Raw genomic sequence first — 10,871 nt, forward strand, 5'->3', positions numbered from 1 at the left:
GAGGGGGCTACTGGGGAAACAGTCCCCACAGGAATTTTAAGCCACTTTCGGCAGATGATGAAGCTGACCCATGTTACACTGTGATGGAACACGTTTGAACAAAGGGAACGCGTATAAGCTCATACACGAGGAAAAGGGGACTTCCTCTGGCACCATCTTACCTTGGAGCCAGTCTCGGAAATAGTGCAGCCACATTTTGGGAAGCTGTTTGTTTTCTTCCAACATGACATACTTCACGTTACTGAAACTCTTGTGAAGGTCATAGAGTAAGTGCTGGATATTTGGGTAGTCTGCTTTCTGGGTGACTATGTACATGTTATAGAAAGAGAAGTATTTGAACTGTGCAGCAATAAAGTCATACTCTCTGGTTTCCCGAGGTACGATGTCGGTAAGGTCCAGCCCGTCTCTCACCCGGGTGGTCCCAAAAAGGCTGACCCCCAACAAGCCCAAGAAGAGGAAGATCACCACGACCTGCAAGAGAGTAAGAGGTGTACGGTCAGGCCCGAAGGAATACCCTGGGTCTTCCCTGACGAAGATAAGCTGTTCAGTTTATACCTTGCTTAACCACTACACTGGTCCTGACTGAGCATACGGGAAAAGGGGGAAATCATCGTGAGTACATTTTAAAACAGCCTCATGAAGAATAAAAGGGCTGAATATGTAAGGAATTATTTCAAATTCATAGAGACCTTGTTACATAGAGATTTGCACCTAAAGAAGATGAGCTCAATACAATGTCCCCAACTCTAAAGAGACTGACTCTTTCAGAGGCATAAAATAGATCATATCTCCACCATTATTTTTAACAGAAGAACAGAAGCATCTGATGAATTCCAAAGGCTGTTCTGTAATTTTTTTCCTTTTTCTTAGGAAAAAAATTTACTTTTTCATGAGGGCACAGGGGAAGAGGGAGAGAGATACCTCCAACAGAGTCTTCACTCCCATCTACCACCAGCCTCAGGCAGCCTGGATCATGGGCACACCTGTGACTGCAGTGAACAGGGAGGACTTGAGCTATGAACCTGGTTCGTTCCCACCCAGGTCCAGCATCACACAGTTTTATATTATTGCTGTGCCACTAGCTAGTCCTGTTTTTTTGTTTGTTTTGATGTGTTTAATTGCCATAGGGTGTGTGTCCTTGACTGAGAGATGGAGACAGAGAGACAAAGAAGAAGGGTGAGAAAGTCCCCTCCAATGGAGTGTGGTCTTGCCACAATCTCTTCTCCATCCTGTCAGGATTTGTAGCATACACACACACACACACACACACACACACACACACACACACACACATGCCCAGTGTGTTTTTCAAACTGCCAGGACCAGGCTTCAAATGGTGACCAGCCATGTGGGATCCCTTCAGCACTAATCTATGGGGCCAGCCCAGTTCTGTTCATTTTTTTTTTTTTTGGAGAGGTTTTTGCTATAGGGCATGTGTGCTCGTCAGAAAGACAGAGAGACAGAGAGATAGAAAGCAAGAAATCATCCCCCAGGGAGGATGGCCACGCCACAATCCTTCTTCTCCAGTCTCCTCTTGGGATCTTGGTCACACACGCACACGCGCCCGGCGTGAGTTTAAGCCCCCAGGTTTGGGACTTGAACCGTGGTTGACTACATGGGAATTCAGTGACACAGCCATTATGCTAACTGCTGGTCCCAGTTCTGTTCATTTTTGAAGACAGGAAGTCCTGTGTTGTGGCAGATTACCTTGGCTTTTGGTTTTAAGAGGAAAGGCGCATAGTGCTTCTCAGCAAAAGAGGAAAGTGTCCACTTGGTACAGGGGGGCTCGAGGCAGTGGAGGCTGGAGTCGGAGAACTGGGAGAGCAGGTCCCTGGTGGAGCTTGTGCTCTCGGGGCTCTGGCAGCTGAGGGTGTCCTGGGTCACGGTGACAGGCTGCACGGAGATCTCGGAGCGTGGCTCGGCTGTGGTGTAGTACACGTGGGTGTGGGGGTCGTACTCCGTGCGCAGCTGGACAGTGGACTGCATGGTGATCTGCGTTTCATGGGCAAAACTGTGGCTGCTGTAGGGGGGGGGGGGGCTGTAGCGGGTATTGTCGTGTGTCTCCGTGTAGGCCTGTGGCTCCACCTGGATCACTCTGCTGACACAGGGGCTGAAAGAGGGGCAGACACGTCAGCAGGCCGTGTTCATGCCTGCCGGCATTTCACACAGCTCTGACTTCGGAGGGAAACGCCCTATCACTGATCACTGTGCACGTCGCCTGGTGCATCTGGACACAGACAGGAGTAAATTCAAGGAGGCCAAGTGGACGGGTGATCTGAAATCTGGCTTACAAAAGCAAGTTATGTAAGGATAAGCCCCTTCTCAAAGTATAATTACAACTAAAACAAAGAAACCCCAACAAACAAAAAACAGAAACTTAGACCTTACCCAAAAGACTATACTCTTTCTCTGTGGGTGGTTTGCAACCTTGTTCTGCTCTTATCCAGAGATAGGAAACACCGCCAATAATTGGCAATGAGTTGATGTTGGAAAAAATGACGATCAGCACCCAAAGGGTTGTGAGACTGCGCCGTTGGTTGTGGGAGAGGGAACTCAGACATCCTGTTATGGCTGTCTGTCCCACATCTCCCTGACCAACGTCACTGACAAGCTCCGCTGACTGTGTTCCCATCTAAGCCCACAGAGTCTCTAAACGGTACCATTCTGGACCCATCCAAGAAAGGCCACAGCAGCCGGAAACGTACCTCGTAAAACAGCAGAAGATATCCAGTCTCCTATCCTCACGTCGGTATAAATCCATGCTGAGAATTGCAGGAAAAATGAGCAGAACCATGGCAAAATTGAACACCACTACTACTGCTGCCTGTGAACAGGGGAAAAACAACAAACACAGAGGTCATCAGTACGCCGCCTGCCAGAGGACTGCTTTGAAAATAAACATGCTTTAAGATAGTTTTTTCTATTTCATTTTTTAAACATCTCTTAAATTTGAGACTACCAGGGGGCACAGAGGCTAAGGTGGCTGAATCCCATTGGGCCGACTATGTGGTTTGCGTCCTGGACCTGGCAGGTTGAAGAATACAGCCGGGCATGTGTGCCTCCTCCTGAGAGGAGAAGGGATTGTGGCATGGTCATCCTCGCCCCTGGGATTTCTCAGTTCTCCTGCACCCCAGACCCTCTCTAGTAAGCATATGCACCCTCTAGCAAAAACTAAAAACAAAACAAAACAAACTTAAATTCACTTCTTATTCATGATAGAAAGCATGTGCACACACATGTGAGAGAGATAAAGAGAGGACAGAGAGATTTCCTCATGCCATGATCCCCTACCCCCGCACCCCCGCACTCATTAGAATCTCGAATGCCTGCATACACCCAGAGTGTTTTTTTTTTTTTTTTTTGGAGAGATTTTCACTGTAGGGCGCGTGCGCTCGCCAGACAGACAGAGAGAGACATAGAGACAGAAAGCGAGAAATCACCCCCCAGGGGGGATGGTCACGCCGCAATCCCTTCTCCTCCATTCTCCTCTCGGGATCTTGGACACGCACGCACACGCGCCCGGCGTGAGTTTTAAGCCACCGGGTCCGGGACACGAACCGTGGTCGACTACGTGGGAGTCCAGCGACATAGCCATTACGCTAACTGCTGGTTCCCCACCTCGAGTGTTTTAAGGTCAGCTGGGCCAGGGATCCGAACCAGCTGTTGACTATGCCACATCCAGCACCATAGCCAGTAAGCTACCAGCTGTGCCCCCTAGGCTGGGGCCTATGTAGGTATTTAAAGCTGAGATGAATGCTCGAGTTTCTCTTCACTTGGTCACTCTTCCATCATTTACAGACTATCCTGTCTTGCTAATTCCACGATCCTATAAGGAACAAACCTACAAACTCGACTCCAAATGTCTTACTAGGCACCAAACTAAATCTGCAAAGGTGGAACACAGAATATGCAGGGACCTCCAAACACTTGTGGAACGATGGAACGGAAGGACGAATTTATTTGGGTACTAAAAAAGCCTTCGAACTTTCCAAAGACCCCCAGTACTTGAGATGTTTTAATTTAAAACAAAAAGAAACGTTTCCTTCCCAGAACACTGCTAAGAATTCACACAGCCAGCCCTGATTTTACACTGCAAACTTTGTGTATAAAGTGGATCGAGTATATCAAAATGTCACCTTTAAAACATGAAATAAAATTTCACACATGTCCCCTGAGGTTTTTAATAGGCACATTCCAAACAGCCTCTGGAGTAGCCGGTGGGGTGTGCGAGCGAGTAACATAAAAGGTCAGGAGAGTTAAGCAGAGAGAAATTCCTGTGTGTGATTATAGCAGGCAGAATAAATAAGTACAGATTCAAAAGTCACTTCGTCACCTCGAGTCGGCGCAGGGCTAGATGCTGCCGTGCTCCGGCAGATCTCCTGCTGATCTAGTAAAAATTACAAAATTGGGCTGTTAATGGGGAAAAGTCAACAGGACAGCGAAAGGGTGATCCGTTCAGAAAAGCATGGCAGGAAGACGCACCCTGGAAATGAGCGACTGCAATACACAGGCGCCACGATGCGACTGCACCACGTTTTGAAAATTAATAAACTCTTACAAGGTTCTCCCAAGAACTGCTTAGTTCAGAAACCTCCTCAAGCTGAGTAAACGTCTCAGGGCAAGACGAGAAACTGGCTATAACTGGGGCCCAACACAATCAGCGAAGAACTTGACAAAGGGCTTTTGAGTATAATTGTGAATTTATGCTCCAGGTGAAATAGCAAGCTGGAGTTCTGGAGAGGTGCCTTTCAATAATTAATTCCCTGTCAAGTCTATGAAGCAACAAAACAACCAAGACTCTCCATGTAAACATTCCTTAACCCCTTTCTATAAGTCCATCTTGAAGATTTCTCATCAGTTCACACATGTTCAGCTTGGTGCCTTACTATAATGTATACGAGGTAGGATTTTTAGAGAAAATATATTCCTTCTACAAAGTAGAGTGAGACGGAGATAGAAACAGCACTCCCAACTGGGTCTTCACACCATAAGCCATGCCCAGCCTCAGCCAGCCCCAGATGGCGGCACCCAGGGGGCTGCTGTACTGAGAGAGGTCTCCAGACATGAACCGAACCTTTCCATGTTGGTCGGTCTTGTGGAGCACACACTTTAACAACACACCGCCATCCAGCCTGTGACACATACTTCAACAACACACCACCATCCAGCCTGTGACAGATAGTCCCACATGAATACGCACATACATAAATTCTTTAACAGATGTTAAAAAAAAAATCAGTATTGGATGCTAGAGATATGAAAAGAAGTAAGACCAAATTCTGTCTCCAGGACTGACACAGCCTAGCCTATAAATAAATGGTAATTGAGGCTGATAAACGTGTTAATAACAATAAAAGCAGGTGCCAGGTTCCGGAGTAGCTCCGAGGGAGAAGGCATGGGTGTTGGGTGGAGAGGGTGACCGTCGAAGGATGGTCTCCTGGGCCCCAGGGGGTGGTGTGGTGATTAAAGTGCTGGACGCCCACATGGTTGACCATGGTTCAAATCCCAAACCCAGCGGCTTACTTTCTCACTTTCTCCTGCTTTGTCTCTGTCAAAAATCTCTCTCCCTCTAAAAGCCTAAGTAAATGAGAAAAACAAAACAAAACAAGAGATAATCTTGTATTTTTTCTCCTTTTTCTTCTAACTGCCAGAGGGTGCATGCACCTATCAGAGAGATAAGAGACAGTGGGAGAAATAACCCTTAATGGGATATGGTCACACTGCCCTCTCTTCTCCATTCTTCCATCCTATCAGGATTTGAAACACAGGTGCATACAAATCCCAGCGTGCTTTTCAAGCACCAGGTTGGGATTTGAACTGCAGTCAGTCATGTGGGATACAGCTCCCTTAACTACTAGGTTACAGTGCTAGCCCAGTCTTGCACTCTGAATCAATTCTAGTTATACTGTATTAAAAGGAAATGTCCTGGGACCAGCAGTTAGCATAATGGCTATGTCTCTGGACTCACATGAAGTCAACCGCGGTTTGCGTCCCGGACCCGGTGGCTTAAAACTCACGCCGAGCGCGTGTGCGTGCGTGCCCAAGATCCCCAGAGGATAATGGAGGAGAAGGGATTGCGGCGTGGCCATCCCCCCTGGGGGGTGATTTCTCACTTTCTGTCTCTCTGTCTCTCTCTGTCTATCTGGTGAGCACACGCACCCTATAGCAAAAACCTCTCCAAAAAAAAAAAAAAAAGACGAAATGTCCCATTCACGCAAAGCTCCCGTGGTGGCCCTGCTAAGGCACCTGCAGAGAAGGCCTTTATCTCTCTCTGGCCAGTATCACATACCCTTTGGCAATTTTTTTTTAAAAAAACAGCGAATTCTTTGGGAAAAATATTTATTTATGAATTGAATTTACTTTTTAAAATCTATTTATTTCAGTCAGGCTACAAAATTAGAAAAGTCCCACAGGGAAACAAAAAGTCTGAAGACAACATGAGTTTATTATTGGACAGAACCACTTTGGGTCTCTCTTCCTGTTGATGCTTCATCAGTAGCAACTTGCAAATATAAATGCAAACGGAAACCTGAAGTCCCAACTTCACACAGTTCACGAGAGACGACAAAGTGGTCAGTTTTGAAAGCCAATACATTTAAAAGCCACTGCAAAATTCACTCTTCATTCTCTCCCTTTTCTCTTACATTGTCTTTCCTTCTTTAAAAGCTATTCTTTAATAAATGAGGATTCTTGGAAGTGGTAGCTGTGATATTTCCAAGTGATACTCCAGTGTCTTGGAACAGCAACAACACCTTGTCTCTGAGGGGCTTACCTTGGGAGCACTTAGTACTGGATTTTCTATAAGGCTACTACTCCTCATAAGGCCAACGCACGTAGCTTTTCAGACCACCACACCATAGGATAGCATGAAAGGAGAATCTGCCTTGATGAATCATCAGTATGTACTGAGAGAGAGACAATGAGAGAGGAGAAAGAAGAGAAGAAGAAGCATGAGCTGATAGAAGACACTTGAGGGAAAAGGCAGGTGGAAAAGAAGGGGAATAGAAGAGAGTGAGGAGAGGGCCTTTCAGCTTTTGAGACTCCAGAACAATTTCTCATGACTGGAGTTTGCTATACATGAAACAAGAACAGGATCCATTCAAAACAGGGTTGAGCAGGTACATGCTGGTGCAAAGACGCACTAACATTTAATAGCTGTACCCAAAGTTAAGTGAGCATCATGTCCTTCCTAATTCTCACTAAACAATTAGCTATATTCTCAGTGTCCTTATGCTTTGGTCTCAATTTCAGATATAGCTTTTATTCACTGACTCAGTCACTGTTTCCATAAAGATTTATATATAAAAATAAACTCTCTTTTCAATACTTTTCCTCAAAGGTTAAGGGTTATGGTGCCTGGAATAAAATATTTTTTTAAACATAGTATCTTATGCTGAACATTAAAAACCCCTGTCATCAAACACAATAAGGTCACTCACTGCTCAGGACTCTATGGGTAGTTAGTCGAACAAAACTTTAAAAATACATTAAGCATTGGTTGTTCTCCTAACATAACTGAAATTAAGAAACAGCTCGATATGCTGACAAAAGTAGAACCAGAAACCTAATTCATGACTTAATCAATTTCGTTGCCTGGTCACAATTCCCATCACCTTTTGGTGAATAAAGAGAGTAAAGCAGTATGAACAAATGAGATATCAGAACAGATTTAAATAAGTGACACCAAAGGACCAGCAGGAGGCGTGGTGGATAAGGTGCTAGACTCTCACATGGCCAAACATGGTTTGAGTCTAAGACCTGCTGGCTTGAAATACATGCTGAGCATGTGTGTGTGCACGTCCAAAATCCCAGAAGAATGGAGGAGAAGGGACTATTTATGGCGTGGCCATCCTCCCTAGGGGGTGATTTCTCAGCTCCCCCAATCCTGTATCTCTCTGGCAAGTGCATACACCCTGGCCATGTCAAGAACGAATTATCACGGGGCTGGTAAGTGGCGTGGTGGCGAAGGGCACTGGACTCACACATGGCCAGCTGCGGTTCGAGTTCCAACCCTGGCGGCTTGCTTTCTCACTTTCTCTCACTGTGTCCCTCCCTGGTCAAATTAAAATAAATAAATAAATAAATAAACAAACGGATAAAGTTAAATAATTCTTAAAAAATATTTTTTTAAAAACAATTAGTCATTCAATTATAGAAATAGAAAGGGGGATACCAATCTTCCTTTGATTTTTCTTTGAAAAGAGTTGAAGCTTTATAAGTTGAAATTATTAGGTTGTCAGGAAAGTCACGACATACTTCTCTGTTTTTCTATGGAAACACGTGTCATGACTTTCCCAACAACCCAATAATTTGCAAAACTTCAATGGCATCTCGAGATCACTGAGGGCTTAGAAATGTCATAGACAGGTGGGCGTCATCCTCTGTGTGGGCCACTTTCAAGATTTCTGAGTTCCAAGTAGCCTGAAGATTGTCAGTGATTCTCTCCCAGCACAGTACGAGCTTTGCTGTGCACCCACTCGTGGGCGCTCTCCACGCTTACAAGTCACGTAAGCGGTGCATGGTTTTAGAAAATCACCGTGGTGGGTCAGAGAGGCCTGGTGTGTAAAGAGAGGGTTGAATAATGACGAGGCCAACATGTTCTACCTAAGGAAGGGGGAGGAATTTTACATTTGCATGAGGAGATGAGAAGGGAGCAGGGACCAAGAGAAAGCAAACAGGACATGGGAGAGATGGTGGGCAGCCGGGGTCCCCAGAGGAACGCTCCCTGCAGGAAATCCTCCAAGGGGGAGAAGCTGTCGTGTGCCACGCTGTGAGACCTGACCTTCAATGTTAAGTCACTGCCCAGCCTGGGCTACCCACAGCCTCGTCTTCACACAGCAATGACGTCTGTTCTGCACAACTGCCCAGGGCTGGGGCCGCATGGGTCTGGGCTGATGTGGCCCCCACGCAAGGAACATAATCACAGACACTCTGAGAGTTCAGAAGAAGGGGACAGCCGAGAAGCTGGCTGCCGCACGGGTGAACCCAGAAGACATAGCGGGGCCCCCAGTACTGTTTCACTGTAACGGTAAGGAGAGGGTAACTCTGTAGGGCTTGGGAGGAAGGGTAGCACTCTTTTTTGGAGGGTTGTCAGGATCATAGCTGAAGAAATGTCCCCCCACTGGGCAGAGCCCTGACGCAGCTGTGCTCCTTTGGCTCATGGATGTGGTAAGGTATGTGTGTCATGGGGAAAAAACAGACCTGGGATGCTGCCTGCCAGTGCATTGCTCACACTCGATTCCATCACTGGAAACTCACCTGGAGGGAGAAGGCCCGCAGAGCAGGAATTGGGATGAGCGCTGCCATGAAGAAGGCCGTGACGTTGCTGATGGACGTGAGGGCCACGCTGGCTCCAGTACGCTTGAGGCACTCCCCAGTCCTGTCCTGAGGGAGGAAAACCACAGCACTAAGCGGGTGGGCCCTGCGGACCACAGACCGTGTAACTCAGATACACGGCAAGAGAACACAGGAGGACTGTGATGGACAGCACTGGCATGGGGGGCAAGAAAGAGCCATCGTCGCCTCGTCCTGAACACAGCACTGGTCCTATCTACATCACCCCCGTGTTTCTCGTGGTCGCTACCATCCAAAACAGCAAGCTGCAAGGTAACGATCTCAGTACAATTTCAGCGTTATTTAAAAAGGGGGTGTGGGTGGTGGCCAAGTGACAGAAAACACCAGAGACCCAAATGTCGGCTGTGGAAAAGGCCTGGCAATTGGGTGTGAAGTGCCCCACTAAATCGAACGGCCATGTTTATAAAGGCACCCCAAATTCAACTCTTGGGACTTCCTGCAGCCAATACATGTCCTGAGAGTCTTCCAATTGACTTTATTTATTTAGAGTCAGTAAAATGTCATCAGACGTGGGAATGAAAATTTACTGGGCCAGGCTGAGGAACATTAAAGGACCAACGCTGGGGAACAGAGGGGGTTTCAGATGTCTCCAAAGCTTTCTTAATTGATTTTTCTGTTACCTCGAAAGGAATTCTTTTATTCTGTCCTGTCTCACTAAATGCGTGCGCCAGAAGGAAAACATCATCCACACCAACGCCGAGAGCAAGAAATGGCAAAACCTGCGGCAAGAACAGAGGGCGGCACATTAGACACGTGAGGTCCTGCTGGATCGCTCTGAAGCTAACAACAATGCTGCCACTGGTAACTGACGGAAACCTAGAGGAGCGCTCGCGCGGACTCCCGGTGAAGCATTTGTTTTACTGGATAGTCTGTATACCCCAAGGCTGGCAGATTCGGCGCACAGTGGACCCCCTGTGCTTCTGAGGTCCATGAATGATCATGGTTTCAAGTCCATAACAGACAATGGACCCAACTCCGCTAAAGCATTGTTCTGAGTATGTCATCCATTTCTCAGCATCTCTATGAACTGGTCAGAAAGGCAAATTCTCAACCCCCCCCCAGCCCAACTCAGAATTAAAAATTCTGGGGGTCCAGCAACCTGAATTTTCAAAGCAAACCTATTAGAATAGAAGTTCCTTTTAAGTGTCTCTAGTGGTCAGCAGCCCATCAACTTTCTGCCCACAGAGCACCCCCCAGAGACACACGGCAGCCTAGGGGAACAGTTGGAAGACCCTTTGGTGAGGTGGATGCACAGGAGATGGGCTGGGCCGAGCCTGGGGAGGGGTGTTCGACAACGGGCAGCAGATGAATGGCTTCTTTAGTACCTGAGTTGTTGCAGCGTTAAAGGAAATCCCGATCAATGAACACAGGCCCAATCCTGCAGCCACTGACAGTGCAACCAACAGGACGCCAGCCAGCCCCACGGCACCCTGGGACTTGGAGCAGTCCCAGCGCAGCATGGTTAAACAGGCATAGGCAAGCTGCAAGCAGAACAATGGGGGGGGGGGGGGGGGGGG

General features: G+C 47.2%; 1 protein-coding gene across 3 annotated transcripts in view; it reads right to left on the minus strand.

Annotated features, from left to right (window-relative positions):
- PTCH1 (patched 1) overlaps positions 1–10,871 on the minus strand; it is an 82,373-nt gene that overhangs the window by 27,582 nt on the left and 43,920 nt on the right. For 2 of the 3 annotated variants that reach the window (XM_006167822.2, XM_014583930.1), the window contains 6 exons: positions 10,680–10,835; positions 9,975–10,073; positions 9,259–9,384; positions 2,706–2,824; positions 1,708–2,110; positions 162–471 (listed from right to left, as the gene is read on the minus strand). In XM_006167822.2, the coding sequence (XP_006167884.1) occupies positions 162–471; positions 1,708–2,110; positions 2,706–2,824; positions 9,259–9,384; positions 9,975–10,073; positions 10,680–10,835 (1,213 nt within the window). The remainder of the gene's footprint in view (positions 1–161; positions 472–1,707; positions 2,111–2,705; positions 2,825–9,258; positions 9,385–9,974; positions 10,074–10,679; positions 10,836–10,871) is intronic. The other variant, XM_027768004.1, reaches the window with a different exon arrangement.

Source organism: Tupaia chinensis, unplaced genomic scaffold, assembly GCF_000334495.1.
Source record: "Tupaia chinensis unplaced genomic scaffold, TupChi_1.0 Scaffold145148_1, whole genome shotgun sequence".
Lineage (NCBI taxonomy): Eukaryota > Metazoa > Chordata > Mammalia > Scandentia > Tupaiidae > Tupaia > Tupaia belangeri.